This window comes from Hypomesus transpacificus, unplaced genomic scaffold (assembly GCF_021917145.1).
Source record: "Hypomesus transpacificus isolate Combined female unplaced genomic scaffold, fHypTra1 scaffold_31, whole genome shotgun sequence".
In the NCBI taxonomy this organism is placed as follows: domain Eukaryota; kingdom Metazoa; phylum Chordata; class Actinopteri; order Osmeriformes; family Osmeridae; genus Hypomesus; species Hypomesus transpacificus.
The window spans coordinates 306,519-324,539 of record NW_025813837.1 but is presented as its reverse complement, the minus strand read 5'-3'; the positions used below and the strand labels follow the sequence as shown (position 1 = coordinate 324,539).

Sequence of the window (18,021 nt, the reverse complement as noted above, 5' to 3'; positions counted from 1 at the left end):
TATATATATATATATATATATATATAATTAATAAGTTGTTTTTATTCGATTTCCTTGTGCCTAAATAGTTAGCTCTTGAAACAATGTAGATTTCTATTGAACGTGGTTTGTCGTCTTGGGAAAGGATGTGTGTTTTTCATTAGAATTTAGTGCTTCCCAACTCAACTGTCAAAATGCAACAACAAAAACCATGAATCGTACTGCTCACATACACAGTATTCAGACATAAGAAAAAACTTTTGTTCTCTCTCCCTGAACCCGGACTGACGCAGTAAAAGCTGTGTGTTTCTGTAAGATTTCTATGCATAAACAGACTTTGACTTGGGAGTTGGTTGCAATTCACAAATATAGCAGCTCGACTCTGCGAGACACCTGCTGCTTCATCGCCGCAAGGCCGTTGGCTCGCCACCGAGTGGGATACCCACGGTGTCTGTCAGATCTAAAAAGGGACTTACGCTCATGATCGGGGGGGGGGGGGGTGTGGGGGCTCTTACGGGTCTTCTAAGGTGACAAGGACTTCTCAGCGAGAGTTAAAGAAACGATATATCCGTCACGCCCGCCGCGTAATAGATTCTATCCGAGTGAAACGGTTGTATAGGGTTTCTTTTCCTTGGGAGGGAGGGGGGGGGGGGGGGGGGGTCATGGTGAACGGGTTGAAACGGTGTGGCGCTCCCTGACCTGAGGAGGGCCCTCTGTCGATGCTTTGCTCTGGATAATCAACTCAAAGCTGATTTAAAGTAGTGCTTAAGGATGCTTTCCCAGACGTGGTCGTGAATAAGCGGTTGTAATGTTTACAGGCTGGTCTACAGGCGAAAAGGAGACGTTGGGTCAACTGCATTTGCTAGGTTTTGTGGTGTTAGTACAGTGTGTCAACACCTTTTTATTGGTAGTTTCGTAGGTCCGAGTCCCAAATGTTCAGGAAGTCTGGTGCCCAATACATACAAGCAGATGGGTCTGCTTCTGGGTGTGCTGAGTGTTGACTTTCATGTGATCGTGTTCTTTTAGTCCTGGGTTTATTTATGTTGCCAGGGTACAAGAGATTTCATTGGTCAAAATGGAATTGAAATCTTTGCTTCTTCCAGTTTCTGAATTGAGATCCACAACACAAAGGCAGTTAGGTGAGTGTCTGTATTTCCACCCCTGATCCTTTGTGAATCATGTACAGATATGACTATCAACACCCAGGGGTCCATATTTAGAGCCGAACCATGTTCAAAAACAAGCCCCGCTTTCTGAATGACACAAATGGCATCTAATAAGGCCCTGTTTTTGAGGCCTTATAAAAAAATTAAAAAAGGATGATGATTTTGAATCTGTAGCTACTTCTGTCATGAAGTAGCCTGTATATACTGGTCAGATGTTTTGTATGAAAGCCATAAAATCGGGTTGCAATTTAAGTAACTTAGAAACATGTATCGAAACCTTTTTATACCTAATGTAAAAGTTTTGTATTTTATTTCATAGTTGGATTTTGTGTGTATAACATATTCAAGACAGACAAAAGGTTAGCGTTAACTTAGTTCCAAATGTCCAATCTGTTTAATTTGATTATATTTAAACAGGGGACCAGAAGTCGAGATTTGCATTCACAGACTCTGCACTGGTGCCAGTTTTAATACTAAACATTGTTCGAGTTTGTGATTTGTAACGTGTTATTGAAAGATTAGCATAACTCGTGCTTGTAACTCTTAAACATTTGTTAAGGCAATGTCTTCCTTGCATAGTGTGATCCCCAGGCTTGGGCAGAGACCATATGTAACAGTATATACTCTTGGATATCAACACCCCTGGACTGAGTATCCTTTGTTGGGTTAAAAAAAAAGGGGAGGGAGGGAAGGGGGGGCTGGTAGGCTTCAAATGGGCACGCTCCGAGCGGCCTCCAGGCCCTATGGCTGTGTTCATTTGTGGTCTTAAGTCATGGTTTCCCTGTCGTGGGTTCACACTGGCATTCTTCAGCAGCTCAAGCCCTCGCACAGTCCTGGCCGACCCCTGGAGCCGATCCCCCCCCCGGAGCAACTGAGTTGAACCTTCATTATTTCCCACAGGAGGATCTGGGCACCCTAAGCCCACAACAGTGCAAGCCGCCCGGTCAGAACTGGGTGTTAAAGAGGCTTTGGGAGGTACTTTGCATTCTCCCCCCCAAGGGAATACACCGTATTCCAGGGCAAATATTTACTCACTTTGTGAGAAAGTTTGGACCGAGCTGCTCTGTATGACCAGGGTGACCTTTTTAGTAAGGGCCAGTTTAAATTCTACCTCATCAAAGCCCCCGAGAAGTCACTAGCAATCCCAGTCAGCTCCTTACGTCCTTAAGATTATAAGAAAAACAGGCCTGGGCTTAGTACACCACAGGGGCGATACGACAGCATCCGTCTGAGGACTATGGGGGCTGATCACTGGGAAGCAGGTTATGCAATGTACTGTCTCGGTAGTCAAATCAGTGTTGTCTAGTTGAATCAATTTATCAATGTAGGCTAGTACCTGGGGAAATCTGAACTCAATGTAGGCTAGTACCTGGGGAAATCTGAACTCAATGTAGGCTAGTACCTGGGGAAATCTGAACTCAATGTAGGCTAGTACCTGGGGAAATCTGAACTCAATGTAGGCTAGTACCTGGGGAAATCTGAACTCAATGTAGGCTAGTACCTGGGGAAATCTGAACTCAATGTAGGCTAGTACCTGGGGAAATCTGAACTCAATGTAGGCTAGTACCTGGGGAAATCTGAACTCAATGTAGGCTAGTACCTGGGGAAATCTGAACTCAATGTAGGCTAGTACCTGGGGAAATCTGAACTCAATGTAGGCTAGTACCTGGGGAAATCTGAACTCAATGTAGGCTAGTACCTGGGGAAATCTGAACTCAATGTAGGCTAGTACCTGGGGAAATCTGAACTCAATGTAGGCTAGTACCTGGGGAAATCTGAACTCAATGTAGGCTAGTACCTGGGGAAATCTGAACTCAATGTAGGCTAGTACCTGGGGAAATCTGAACTCAATGTAGGCTAGTACCTGGGGAAATCTGAACTCCAGCTCAGTGGGACACGACTTGGCAAAGCCTCGAGCGCTTTTCTGCCTCCTCTACTTTGTGGTAGCGTTATTAAATACTTCCTTGTATGTGATCTAACATGTCTGTTTGACTGCACTAATAAAGAGAACTAGAGGGTACAATGTCTGGGGAAATTGTGAAGTGTGCTTGTGGCTGCTACACCGGTTTCACTTCATATCAAATATCCACAATGCCAAACTATTTGGAGACATGCAGTATTTCATGGGGTGTACTTCATTTTCATGTTACTAATGTGAGTTTCACCTGACTTATCATCAGTGACCGCTTAACCCACCACGCCACAGAATCCTGGTGGTGACCCTTTTTCTCTGGGTTTTTTTCCAAGCTCCAATCTGTCGGCCCACCTGGGAATCAAACCGTCAACCTCTTGGTTGCTAGACAGCTTCTCTCCTCTAAGCCATTGTGACTGTTAAGGTACGGTCACTGCCTTTGGGTACTTCACGAGGAATGAAGACATGCATGTTAAGCAGCTGGATCTGAAGATCATTGTTCAAGATTTATAGCCGTTGCTATTTACCTGGTGCATTTCTCACTCCCTGTGCTACATCATACCAATAGGTATTTTGGGAGTAACTTTTGAGAGTTACCAGGACACTGTCACCTGTGAGTGGTGACCGAACCCATCAGGAAGGCATGTCCCTTTACGTGGTGTACAAACCTCTGCTAATACCTTTCCTCTGGGTGGAGTTTCCTGACTGTAAATGTTAAGATTCAGGGATAAAACCTTTAGAATCACATACTAAATATCCTTTATTAAAACTTGCCTTGTGCTATCATTCCCAACCCACCCGTCTATATACAAAGTAGGAATTGCTATGTTTCTTATAGTTTGCTATGATAGTTCCACTGACTTCTGCTTTTTACTTTTATACAGCGATTGATTCCCTTAAATAATCCAGTAGCAGACATACAAATACATTTTTGCATTACAGCATCTATATTAATACAGCATTGTAATCTATACTCTAACACTTGAAGGCATGGGATAATACTGTTGGTGTCCTCAGAGACCTCTGTGTTTATTCGCTATCCAGGCCCCATGCTAAAACAAAGGACAGGAGTTGGCACAACCGCACACAATCCACAAGTATTAACTATGGATTTATGAGTGTGCACATTAGAAATGTCAGCTGAGTTATAAGTATCAAAAAATGCTGAGCAAACTCACCATGTATAAAAGTGCTTCAATTAGTTGGGTAATCAATACATTTACATATTTAATGACAGCTCTTTTTTTTTCTTGTCCCCCCCCCCCAAAAACAACATCCAAAACTTCAGAAACACCCCTCAATGCCTTGGAGTGGCAAGCAGCATGAAACTCATATTTGTTTAAGTACATTTCGACTTCAGAAACAAACAGGCAGTGTCTCAAGTAGGAATATCAGATTTGATCAGCACAAAGCCAGAAATTGGTAATCATTGAATAAAAACTGCTCATTTCTGGAAGCATGAAGTAGGTTATAGATTTGACAAAGTGACATTAACATGAGTTCATCATTGCCTCACTGGCCCGCCCTAAAGTGCCCCCATGCCTCGGTCCAGCCTCCACACACACACACACACGGACTGAGACAGGTCACATCTCTTTGCCCGCCACGCTGCACGGCACTGTTGATTGGCTGAGCAAAGGCAGCTGGGTCTGACCTGCTGTACTGTGCCTGAAGGTGGACTTGGACTCCGTGTTGGACGTGGGCGAGTCCAGGGGGAGAGGACTCGCCCCCCCCGAGGCCTGGCTCCCCCAGGGCCTCCACTCTGACCTCCCCCTGGGGAACAGGAGGGGGCTCCCCGCGGCGGACCCTTTCCCGTCGTACGCCCCCCCCCGGCTCAGTCCGTTGAGCGCGGAGCCGGAGGACGCCTGCCCCAGGTGCTCGGCCAGGACCAGAGGCTGCCTGTCTTCCTCCTCCGAGATGGCGAACACGGGCACGCTGACGTGGTCCCCGTCCGCTTGGGGCTGCGGGCTCAGGGAGCCGCTGCTGGCCTCGGACGAGGGCGCCTGGAGGTGGAGGGCGCCGCCGGGCGTCTTGGCGGGCTCGGCGGGGGCGGAGAGCAGGCCGAAGCAGGGCCCGGTGAAGCGGGAGCGCCGCAGGTTGCTGGCGGAGTTGAGGCGGCGCTGGCGCTGGCCCGGCTGGGCGAGCGGGTAGGAGGCGGCGCTCGTGCACGAGTCGGAGGCGGCGCTGTCGTCGTGGGCGTCGAGGTGGACGTCCGAGAACACCTTCCTGTTGCCCTCGCTCCGACAGGCGGACAGCAGACTGGCTGGCGCCTAGCGTAACACCAGGATATCAACACACACAAACACGTCTCAACACAACACACACACACCGCTGGGTACAAGACGCACACGCCTCAATACAACTACACACGTGTATTGGTTCAAATGCAGCAGAGATGTCATGTCAAAACGCACGTGTCTGTCAATGAGGAAACAAATTGGAACAGTGAAGATGGCTACTGACGCTGTCTACCAGCTTGGTGAAGGGACTGGTCGAGTTCCAGCTGCACCACTTCTTATGCAGCTGGGGGAGGGGAGGGAGGAAGTCCTGGAACGTCCGCACGCTCCAGGCCCGGGGCCGGGCACAGCTGGCAGTGCCGTCCTGGGCCGCCGCCTTGGAGCCTGAGGCGGTGGGGTCTGGAGAGGGCCAGTCCTTCACAGGGCCCGTGTCACTGTGTCTCAGGAACCTCTCCCGCTGCTGAGAGACGAGAGAGAGACAGAGAGAGAGAGAGAGACAAAGAGAGAGATAGAGAGAGAGCGAGGGAGGGAGGGAGATGTGCAGATATTGAATCTGTCAGCGCAGATTACGGCAAAGATAGGATGACGTGATGCAACAAACATCCTAAATGGATGCCCATTGTCAGGACCACCTACGGTACATGAATGAGCGAGTGAATGGGAGAAAAAAAAAACGAGAGAAGGGGGCCGTTCAACTGCGATAATTGATCGGGATTTATAAATATCTGCCATCTCAAACATGACTTTTATATTCAAGCACTAGACTGCACCTCCACAGTCCATTGACCTAAAAGGGGTCGAGCACTGTACAGAAGGCCAGCTTGTCTGACACGCAGCTCCAAGGCCTGGGAACATGACAGAGTCCAGTTGAGCTCTTACTGGAAACTACAAGGGAACACTGCCGGACATGGGTTTTAATCCATCAATCTGTTTCTGGCAGTGAATTGATACTTCCTGTTGGAATCCTAATTGTTGTTAACAGATTGTTGTTGTGTACAATCCGAATGGATTACCAGGAGAGAACGACACTGCTTAGCTCCCCAAACAGTGTTCCTCCATCGGCAAAGCTCACGCACAGGTTCATGCACAAATTAGAATGGGGTTTTCAGTGCTTAAGATTCCGAGAGCAAATTGTTTCATTCATAAATTTCCTCCGGAGCAGGTGGATTCATTCTCCCCACCCCCCCAGAGGCGACGGAATTCAACTCCCAATCACACTCGTGTTTCCGAAGCAAAACAAGACAGACGACCCCCGCGATGCACTTCAGCGTTAAGACCCGTCGTAGCGACAGCTAGATATCGATGAGGAGGTCAAAGAGTGCTAGGCCAAATTAGCCCCATGTCCTCCCATGTTAGTCAGCTGGTTCTCAGGGGAGGGGAGGTTTTAGGGGGTTGCACTCATCCCAGAGAGCCCAGATAATCCCCCCCCCCACAGAATCACTAACAGCTCGCTTAGTCTAGACACGACTTAGAGAGGTTTTAAATGAAGTACCATGCTGCCACAAAGGCTCCCTATACAATGGTAACTTGTTGTAGTTTAGGCACCAAAGGGGACAGATAAGCTACCAAGATGTGAAACAGACCCCTTTACCCCCCACAAACACCCACCCATCAAGCTAGCTAAGCTAACCATGCTAGCCGGTGGGGCTAGCCGGTGGGGGTGATAATCCAGCGCTAACATTATTCAAGGGGAATTATTTGAGTGTCATAATTCCCCCCCCTCCCTCCCCGCTGTCCTGCACGTCAGAAACACCCGCTCGAGTCACACGCGCACAATCTTCTCAGGCGCCGGGGCGGGAACACGCACGGAAACAGACCACACACAGGGCACCCCACACACACACACGCACGCATGCACACACAGAGGATCTGGGAACCTGGCTTCACAGATAATACATCCATTAGCCTAGTCTGTGGTTTAAGCTCGCCAGCACACTCTGAGCTGCCAGGGGTTCCCCCCATGCCAACTCTTATTTCCAAAAAAATAAAAACAAATGCACAAAAGAGCACAGACAAAACTGCTGGGTCGAGCTTTCCCCTTCCTCCTCTAAACTCTCCCCCCCCCCGGGTTATCCACATCGTTTCAGACAGACAGCTCCACCGGGCTAAGAGCTTCATTGTTATCCTAGGCGGAGGGTCAATTAAAAGCAATCAAAGGCACCGTCACCTCTAATGAAAATACTTGGCAGGGCACAGCCTTATCTCCTGGGTGTTCCTACTACAATGCCCCGCGGGGCAGAACCCGCTTTGTCGGGGGCCAGGGTTGGAGGTGCTTACTGTGTGGAGGGAGAATGCTGGTCGGCCGGGACTGGGAGCCGAGGAGATGATGAACACCTCGTCTGTCCCCAAGTCCAGTTCTGTCAGCCCATTAGAGGAGAGCTCCAGCTCGGCAGTCAGGGACGCATCTCCGCCAGCGCAGACAGGGGAACCTGAAGGACAGGGGAAAGCTTGATAGGTGTGGGTTTTGTTTATCGACATCATTTGACTGAATACGATTTACCGAGCGCGCTCCATCTTTCAAGTTCCTGCCAGAGTTACGTTTGCCTTTTACGAGAGAATCTAAGCATTCGTCTGAACTTTACCATTTGTTCTATACATTGACAGTACAAGACTGCAGTATGGGGTTAACCTATACACTGACAGTATTTTACGAGGAGAGAACGTGGTTTCGGTGGTGTTCCTACTGTTCCAAGGGTTGAATACCCCCGGCCACTAATTCTCTTCCTGGCCTCGGCTACAATGAAAGGGTCTTTGGATTGTTCCAGAATAAGCCCAGCATTACTCCACAACTAAAACCGTTTTCCAATGAGACCTCCAATGCTTTGCCCCTCCATTCACACAACTAAACCCACTACAAACGTGACGCACACACACACACATGCGTAGCTAATGGATGGTTGAAAGCTACAGTCCATTGGATCACATCATTCATTTCACACAGCATATCAGAACCCACGCTTATTCACGACGAGAGCAGAGCACTTCTAGTTTACCTTTGTGCGTATGTGTGTGGTTGTGTGTATGTATTTGTTTCTCTGTGTGGTTGTGTGTGTGTATGTGGATGTCAGGTGGCTGAGCGGTCAGGGAATCGGGTTGTTAATCAGAAGGTTGTCAGTTCGATTCCTGGCCGTGCGAAATGACATTGTGTCCTTGGGCAAGGCACTTCACCCTACTCGCCTCGGGGGGGGGGGGGAATGTCCCTGTACTTACTGTAAGTCGCTCTGGATAAGAGCGTCTGCTAAATGACGTAATGTAAATGACTAAATGTGTCTGTGTGCCCTATGTGTGTCAGAGGACTTGCCAAACCTCAGAACTCAATGTTCTCGTTCTCTGCCGCAGTTCTGAGCTCTGTGGAAAACCCTGGTCCTGTTACAGTAAACATGTATTGGAGGTTCACTGTAGGGGCAGATGAAGTCATTGTCAGCTTGGCTGGAAACCCCGGTGGCACCCCTCTGACAGGCGCAGAGGAAACAACGGGATCACTGGGTGGCGGGCGCACGGGCGGGCCGGAGAGAGAAACGGGGCTGTGTGTGTGTGTGTGTGACAGGCAGGCACAGATCATCTGTGTGTGTGTGTGTGTGCGTGGGAGGGGGTGGAAGTTTGACAGCCTGAGACTGTGTGTATCTGTATCTGTGCGCATATTCGTGTGTGTGTACGTGTGTGTGTGTCCAGCGCTTGCCAGCCCACCTGCATGCGTCTGCCCCAGGCCGGGGGAGGGGTGGTAGCTGGCGTTCTCAGCCGGGACGTCCAGGCCCGCCCGATTAGGGACCACCAGCCTCAGTTCGCTGGCGTCTGCCACCGGGCCCTGCACCCCCTCCTGCACCTGCAACACAGCACGGGTCAGCCCCCCAGCGTCCCACCCGCTCGCGTGGTTGAAGCCTGACTGTGTGCGGTAAGCACTGCAGTAGCGCTGCCCCTCACTTGCAATCAAACAGGATTGCAAGTGAGAGGTAGCAGTGCTGGGTGGGAGGGGGGGGGGGGATTGTAGGTGTGGTCTAACCCCTGCTGAACTGTGAGTGTGGCCCTGTGGGGGCTGGAGGGGGGCCTTGTGGGGGGGCTGGAAGGGGGGCTGGGTGGGGGGAGCTGGGTGGGGGCCGTAAGGCGAGGACACAGGACAGTACAACAGCAGTGGCAGAGGATATGAAGGTAATGTTCTGTGATCTCCGGCAGAACCTGGCCTTGAGAGGAATGTCTGGTCTGGAGAGGAGGAATAAGCAGATTGAGGAGAGTAGAACGGCAAGAAGTCTGTTTTTACCTCAGAGTTGTTGGATGAGCAGGAGTTGGCTCTTTTGGGACATAGTTTGGGTCTGAAACACCACACAACATTCAAATTACACTTTTTTTTTTTTTAACATATCTTAAAATACTTTTATACTAAACCAAAATTTGAAACAGACCATTTCTATTTGCTGGATGTATTTCCTTCTTGTCAGTAACTGACTCACTGTATCCCAAACGTCCTGAGATGCCCATGGCTAAAAAGCAACTCTAATACCGTAAACTGCCCTACCTGTGGTTTTCTATAAAGTCTGAATTTAAACAGCATACTTGTCTACTTAGTACACTCATGCAGGGAAATATATTTCACTTTTAAGGTAGCTTATTAATTAGTATGATGCCAGGGAAACAAGGCTTTATATGGCCCTCAACCCTGACTTTATAACTCACGTATAACTGATGACTATGCTATGCTATGGCTTTCTAATGGCTTTGTAAGCTTTTATAGTCGTTCCTGCTAATTAGACTCCCACGTTAGTGAACACACTTTCAATTTGCCCTTTGTTACAGGCAAAAAGCTACACCAATGGGCTGATTGTCCTCAAAAGCCATGTGTGGAAAACAATCAACAATGGAGTATACTACAGGATCCAGCAGTGCAACATTATACAACGTACGACAGCACGACCCAAAGCGTGTTCGTAGTAAAGAGTGCGTCTAAAATATAGAGTGAAGCGCGTTAACTAAAATGGAGTCGCCCGTGAAACGTTGCATTTGAGGGACGAGGAACAGGTCAGTAAAAGATCTCCAAACGCCTCTGTCCCAGTGTTGTAGATAGTATTACCGCTTTTTACTCAGGTACACATCAGCTTATCTTCAGTTCACCCGTGGGATCGACTAAGAGCAACTTGTAAGTTACACCATTGCACAATGCCATGCACCTCCAGAACGGCGGATCTCAAGAGTTTCCTGTTTGTGTGATCCCTTTTTTTTCCCAGATCTCTCTATTGTGAACTCCTTTGTGCTTCAGAACCGATGCCAGGTGTTTCACCTTGTGTGGATCAAGGACACCGACAGAGCCAAACCCTTTCTTAGCCACAGGGACCACGGACTTAGGCTGAGTCAACAATCAATGTGTGTGTGTGTGTGTGTAGGAGGTGGAATAACTAAGAATCTCTTTCAAAAGAGCTTTGTCGGTTGGCATCAAAGATGTACATTCATGCCAGTTCCCTTGGGTGACAGATGTGAGTGCCCACATCAAGCCACGGAGGGGGCAAAGATTTACATTGTGCTCCTAAGCCTTCTCTGTTCGTGACAAAGGTCTTGGGCATAAGGGACATCGATGTTCCTTTCCCGTATGAGAAAGCACACAAAATCCGTCACACAACATCCATCCCACCTTCTGAGTGCCATTACCTGAAGATGACACAGAGGGCGCTAGTGAGCACCATCGCGCAGAACGCCGCCCCGCTGACAGCCGCCAGCATCGACTCCGCCCCGGGGCCCGCGGGGCTGTAGGCGTGGCGGTCCCCGCTCCCGGCCGCCTCCTCCTGGGCGGTGCGGTTGTGGTAGTGGAAGAGCAGGGCGAAGCCTCGTCCCCAGTGGGTGGTGGTGATCAGCTCCATGATCACCTCCACCATCTCCTGGCTGGAGCCGAATACCAGCTGGGCGCTGGAGGGCCGGTTAGAGCCGCAGAAGCGCGAGGAGAAGGCGACGAGGTCGGAGATGTAGAGGACGTCGTGAGGGCAGGCGTCCAGGACCGACTGCTGAGTCTCCGGGCTCTCCGTCTCCGTGGGGGAGGCGGTGGTGGGGGTCGCCGGGGTCGGGGTAGACTCCTCGGCGGCCAGGCCTGCGTTGGGGTCTCCTCGGACGGCCGGCGAGGCCGAGTTGGCGGCGTTGTCCCCGGAGGGCCGGGCCCCCGGGAGCAGGGGGTGTGAGGGCGGGGGTGGAGAGGCTGGGTCGGAGGGGGCGTCCGCGGATCTTTTGGCGGAGTTGGAGACCCTGGCGATCTCCATTTTGGTGGACTGTTCTTGGACCACCACGTGCTTCGCCTCGTCCTTCAGCGCATACTGGGGCACCTTCGAGGACACGTCCCTCTGAGGGGCCGACTCTTTCTCCGACGCACCCCCGGAGTCGTTCGACCCGGCCGGGGTGAACGGACCCCCCTCGTACGCCTCGTCGTCAAACTCCGACACGGAGCCGTACTGCGCCGACGCGTCGTGACTCTCGAACACGTCAAAGTCAAAGATCTCCAGGATGAGCTGGTGACCGACCGGCACGAAGAACTGCCAGACGCAGTGCGTCCCTGAGGAGTAGTTGTAGGGGAAGCCAGGAGACAGTATCAGCCCCTGGACGTCCACCACATCCACCTTAGCTCCACAGTCAAAGTAGACCTAAATAGAACAGAAGACGGTTGGGGGATTAACTGTACGGCAACGAACAGCTTATGATCAAACGGACAGGAGTATAACGATTTTGCGGTTTGGGTTTTAGAAATCATATATTTAAGTGCAGATCATCATTCGACCAGCTACATCCAAGAAACATGCCCTTGTTCGTTTTAGACAGGTTCCTGCACTTTCCGAAGAGTTACAGCACATCGGAGGCAGGCCCCAATGTTCCAGTTCACATCTTGTGATGTCAATGTTCGACAAACACATAACATACTCCCTTTCGGGCTACCGTCAAACGAACGGCAACAGAGCTGAACTATTCAACCCTCCTCCAGCAAGTATATCAAAGCCCGAAGCCCAGCCTTGCCTGATTGGGTAACCCTAGGGAGGGTTTTCCTTCAACCATGCTGGCTGTAATTTTTCCCAGGTGTGTGGGGTTGGAGAGGGGGACCTCGGGCCTAAGCTGAGGCAGATGTGGGGGCCAGGCTGAAGAGCTTGGAGCTTAAGGTGGACCAGACCTTTGTAGGGGGGCATTGGGTTTATGAGTTTCACTGTCTGGACCAGGTTCTGGACTGTGAGAAAGGCCCAGGCGGAGCTCAAAGCAGGCAGGAAGAACTGCTTAGCCAGCCAGGTAAATAACACCCGCAGGCCATGCTAGGACTCTGAGAGTGGGTAGACATTTTATGAAGAGCAATGGAAGGAGGGAGGATGGTGGGCACTGAGTAACTCGGAAGAAAGAAAGAAAGAAAAAAAAAACGCAGAGCCAGACGGGCCCTTTGATTGCTACATGGCCCATCTTTCTCCATATGTTTGCATCAAAGGCATTCCTCTGATGGTTTGTTTAAAGTAGCCAGATCTAGATGTTCAGCGTCGATCGTGTCTCTATAAGAGGGACATGGCTGGACTCTGCTTCCCTGCTCCAGACCCTTGGAGTCAAACTCAAAGCCCTTCTATCTGTTGCTGACACAGCTGGCAAACCTCACAGCCAGTCCTGAATGTCTGACAGACAGACAGACGAACAGACAGAGGGAGAGGGAGAGAGAGAGAGAGAAGACTGACCCATATATACACATCTCTCCCTGTTTATTGTGTTCCTACTACCTCAACAAGACTTCAACAACATGAACACGATATACTGATGTTTCTATCTACTTCTCATGACCCCCGTTCCGAACACCAGCAGCAGCATCGCCACAAGTTTAGAAATGACATGGGACTTCCACACAGTCAGATCTCAGGGCTTTTGTGCTTTTACTGTAGGGTACACATGTGCAGTATGAAGTTACTAAGCTGCTTATGTTGTATTTTGTTTAAGAGCATAATTAACAGCTGCTGCTATGGAGAAACTTAAACAAACGGTTACAATGAAGGCTACTGTGTTTGGTGCAGTGAATAGTACTTTTGTTTTAAAATGTATTGAATTCAGTACATACATAATTCCCAAAGGTAGTCGGGGGATATAAAGGCTATTACGTTCGGTGCTTTGTTGTACTGGAAAATTGACATTTTCACTGCGTTGGATTTGAGTATTAGATTATTCCATGATGCACTCTGAACGGCCTTTAACTCTGAAGGAAATTCATGTGCCACAACATGTAATTACACGGATGGCATTTGAACTGGTCAAATGCCATTCCAACAGAGGTTAGAGTGCAAGATGATTTTAGGTTCTGCCCGGGGGCATTGAAGAAGTGATGTTGCACAATCAGCTACAGAATGGAGGGAACAGCCTCACAGCATGGGGTCCTGGGGGAAGGGACATGTGTGGGATAGAAATCACCAGCACGGCCCAAGCTAGACACCGAGCACCAACACGTGACTGAATGTCGCATACCTGACTGTTCTTACACCAATATCACGTTTAAGCCATTTCAATTCCTAACGTCCCCCTTCCCACTTCTGGGTGAGAGAACCGTGTCACGTTAAAAGACAATGTCATCTCATTTCCCCCCGTCGCCCCACGCCGTCCGTCCCCCCCCACTTCCCCCGTCGCCCCAAACCCCCTCCTCCTATAACTGAGGCTATCTAGAGGTCCCCAGTGCGATATGTGCATGCTAGACTACACATGAAAGGGCTCCAAAGTGCCACAGTGTCGAATGGAAAAGGGACATTCTTATAATGCCAAAGCACCCCAGTTCTGTTACATCATAGGCAGAGCCGGCATGCTGGCAGGGCGTTGATTATTCAAGGATGCCTTTTTCTCATGAAGAACAATGGCCGACAGTGCCATTCGGTGCACCGCTTTATGTGGAGACGGGAGATCATATTTTAATGCTTATTAGTCATGCTAATAAGTGGAGGCGAGTAAATGTTTATGTAAGACCCTGCTGGTCATCGCTACCCGGTCATGCTCCAGAAAGATTACTGGACTTCCCTGGATGATCTACAGAAGTAGATCAACCAAGCACATAATTGTGTTGAGATGACTTGTGCAGTGAAATGTCCAAAAAGACAATGGCATTAGCCGGAGGTCCTTAATGAAAGTATTGTGGAGTAACTGTAATGCATCACTACTTGAATAAAAGTGATATTTCAGAATATTACTTATCCTGCTCTCAGGATTAAATACAATAGGCTTAAAGGCAAAAAATTAAAATAAACACTAGCCAATACCCCATTTTAGCAATAACACAAAATATTTGACAGTTCTTATGTTTGGAATGCCAGCTTACAAGCATGCCCCTACTCACTTTCCTAATCTCCAGAAACACCTTGATAAATAGGGGGAAATTCAAGCACTGTGATCAACCTTGCCTTTTCAGCAACAGGAGTACACAAACTGACAGCAGACACCATCGCATTAGAGGCTGCAGCAACAGAGCCTCTCCCCTTGCACAGCGCTGTAAGCCACCCAGTTACCCTCCCTCACATGCACAAACAGCCCCTGACTGGACCATAAACAGGCAGGCGGGCCCCTCAAAAGGGGGCAGGGATCCTCACTGGGTCTGTTTACTGGAGGAGAACAGTGACACGGCTTCACAGGCTAGCGCTTCGGTAGCTAGCTAGCACCAGGCCTCCGAAGATGTGGGCTGTATTTTGGTAGGTTTAAGCTTAAGAGTTTGCTCTTTGGCTGCCGGGTTGCCAGGTTCTTATACTCTGCACCTTGATACGGCAGCTTTATTGGATTTCATTACATAATGCGGTTACTTGATGTTTACTGAAGTGCTATGTCTTTAAGGGAAATGCAGGTCCTTGAACCCTTACTCTACAGCTGTGAGGTGCACAAACACAAGGCCAGGATCCTACTTAGTATTTCGCCAGGGACATCAACATGAGTCAACACCACTCATGAGTTTGCACCAGTGACCATCCACTGCAGCCCCCCTTGACCTGTGAGAAGGCTCTCGGGCCCAGCCCTGAATACTGGGCATCACAGCGAGCCACGAGCGATGACCAGGCAGGGGGTCATGCTGTTCTGTGGTGGACCGCGAGGCATCTCATGCCGAGGCCAGAAACCCGTCTCGCGTTTTTTTCCAAAAGCGCCGGAGAGGGAATGCCGAGAATGGTCGAACTGCGGTACTCCCACTCCCGGAGACGTGGCTGACTGGGAGAGCCGAAGGGGGGGGGGGGGGGGGGTTAAGTCCGCATTTGTGGCGTGGCCCAATTAACATAGTTGTTTTTCCGCTGGAAGGAGTTGTGGTCATTAAGGACGCCGGAGAGGGAGAGGCACGACGGCGTTATCTCCATGGTGGTTCCGAACCAATTTGGAGAAATCATTTCCAGATTTTGGAATGTGATCCATGGGATTCATCAGGCGGTGGTAATTAGTCTCTCAGCAGCAGTTGAATGAATGAGGTGCACCTCCAGCCCACCACCACCTACACCCACCCGGATGACAACAAGGCCACCGAGCCCTTGCTGGAGCTTTTAAAGCCACAGTACCGCAGCAGCTTTCGAAAGCACGACAACCAATAACGACTTGTCAATGATGGGCTTTGTGGGTCAACCGAGGCAGTGGACATATGACAGTTCCGCGTTGGGGCGGTGGTTGTCCCACCTCTTCAGATCAAATAGATGTTAATCAACGCACCTCCCAAATAGCTGCGCAAATCTGGAGCCCGGACAGACAATGTGGTTTTCCCAAAACAAAGGATCAAAAGTGAGAGGAGGAATGCTTCCGTTTTACTGCGGGGATGAATTCCGAGCTTGTTTATTACGCCGTTCCAAAAATCAACTTAATACAAAAGAGGACGAGAGGACAAAGCCATCATTTACGGTGTCCCCTCAGGCAGATAATCGCAAAGATAGTGAGCACCCTATACGCGCGGAAACTAAAGCAAGGGACACTGACAATTCAATATAGTAGGGGCTTTTGTTTCAGAATTCCAAGAAATTCTGCTGTTGAGCCCCCATTCACTACCAGTGGATGGGGATGGATGTTGACAGTTGGGAGCCTTAAAGACTCTCCTAGCAATAGTACTGTGCTAGTCATGGTGACTAACATTTCTGAGCTTGCCCCTAGGGACAACTCTTCGCTGTGACACCGGTGAGCCCCTTTTGATGTAACTTGGCGTTTCCATACATAAATCAGAAGGGGGAGGAGAGAAGGGGGAAGGAAGACACACAGGAAGTTGACTGACTTATTGTATACTGACGAAATTTGACTCGGCTGCTTAACTTGGCAGGAAGGATCTAGACGCTTTAAAAGTGTGGCTTCTAGCGTAAACTGTGCATCATCTGCAGTCAGTAATCAGGTCGAAGGTTCGAAATGTCTTTCCAAAAGGCTAACCAGTGAAAACAACTCGACAATGTGTGCTAGGAGTCTTCCAAAAGCTCTATGTGGCACCAACATCAACATTTCCATCCCTTACAGTGTTACTTTAACAGTTTGCTTGGCTACTGGCTAAATTTTCTCACTTTAAAATGTGTAAAACATACATCCAACTGAATAAAAACAAGAACACCAACTGGATAACTGGCAACCTCTATGGAACCAGCTTACAAAATATCATAGGTCATGTCATCAACTTGGACATAGAATGAATAGAATCTTGATGATACTGTTATGGATTCAGTCATGCAGGTAGGCTTTATGAATGAGTTCTAGAATAGCTATATCCGTTTAACACTGTACATCCTTCTAACACAGAAAGATGTAAAATCATGAGGTGAACTTGTTCTGGTCAATGTGCTTCTCTTTTCAAATGCTTATTTGCTCTGTACCATTGCTTTACCTACTGTACAGTAACGTTTAGTAGGCTACAATACACGAACATGTGAAGTTATAAAACATTTGGGTTCGTGAAATGATTGTTGCTAATATTAAATAAGCATGACCCCTGAAACCCACTGCATCCACTAAAATCTTGCAAGCTAGTATGAAAATACCAGCAGAATCTTTTTTTTTTTAACTATATTCTCTTTTTTCATAAACAACCACAGCATGGATCAATAGATGTTGTGCATACATGTTGATGCATGTGGTGGACCCCACGTTCCACGATGGCTCATATTTGTGTTATTAAATCAACACACAACTCTTTACTTAACAACAACAGCCAGCAGTGGAAAACTATCCAAAACACATGTAACTGTTGCAGTGTTAAGATTTCCTCCTTGACATATGCAAACCGAAGTGACGGAGAAACTTTTCATTGCGCTTTTTCATGAGGGAAGATATTTTTGTGGTGAATAAACATTAGGCATAATACTTACTTTCTGTGCAACGCAGCCCGTTACGAATAGTAGATACGCAGTTGTAAAAACATTTGCCCAAAACGTGGTATTAAAACTCATTTTCTTTATTTCTTCCTTTTCTCCGACGCGTACTGAACCGTAGCCCACTCTTCTTCACACTCTCCATTCACCTGAAGTCTCGGGAGCGCGCTTGTATCGTTCATGGACCCGCACAGACAATCAAATCACAGGGGTTATGCATGCGCTCACTATTTGGCATGGCAGCTACTCAGTCCAAATGCCAGCAAGTACCCTTCTGCGTAAAAATTCCACATTCAATCTGTGGCGCAATTTGATACACGCGTCCTGTAGATGTATTATTAAATGAACATGTGGCAAAGACATCCAGAATATCACTATTCTTTCTTTTTGAGTCAACAGTCCTAAAATATAATAACTCTTAAAATATAGCGTTGCAAAAACAATGGTATATGGCAGGG

General features: G+C 48.8%; 1 protein-coding gene across 2 annotated transcripts; it reads right to left on the bottom strand.

Moving 5' to 3' along the window:
* Window positions 1-3,000: 3,000 nt before the first annotated feature.
* si:dkey-112e17.1 lies at window positions 3,001-17,808 on the bottom strand. Of its 2 annotated transcripts, none has more exons than XM_047015755.1 (7): window positions 17,561-17,808; window positions 10,929-11,905; window positions 9,550-9,601; window positions 8,982-9,117; window positions 7,572-7,723; window positions 5,521-5,754; window positions 3,001-5,327 (listed from the first exon to the last, which is right to left on the bottom strand). In XM_047015755.1, the coding sequence occupies exons 1-7, from the start codon at window positions 17,639-17,641 to the stop codon at window positions 4,644-4,646; spliced, it is 2,316 nt and encodes a 771-aa protein (XP_046871711.1). In that variant the 5' UTR covers window positions 17,642-17,808; the 3' UTR covers window positions 3,001-4,643. The 2 variants fall into 2 exon arrangements, with proteins under 2 accessions (XP_046871711.1, XP_046871712.1); XM_047015756.1 differs by having other exon boundaries at window positions 5,521-5,751.
* Between the last annotated feature and the right edge of the window lie 213 nt (window positions 17,809-18,021).

Coding starts and splice junctions, on each gene's coding strand:
- si:dkey-112e17.1 (XM_047015755.1), bottom strand. CDS start 17,641: ATGAGTTTTAATACCACGTTTTGGGCAAATGTTTTTACAACTGCGTAT. Junction 11,906..17,560: donor CGGGCTGCGTTGCACAGAAA/GTAAGTATTATG, acceptor TGTTCTATTTAG/GTCTACTTTGACTGTGGAGC. Junction 9,118..9,549: donor GCTCATCCAACAACTCTGAG/GTAAAAACAGAC, acceptor GCTGTGTTGCAG/GTGCAGGAGGGGGTGCAGGG.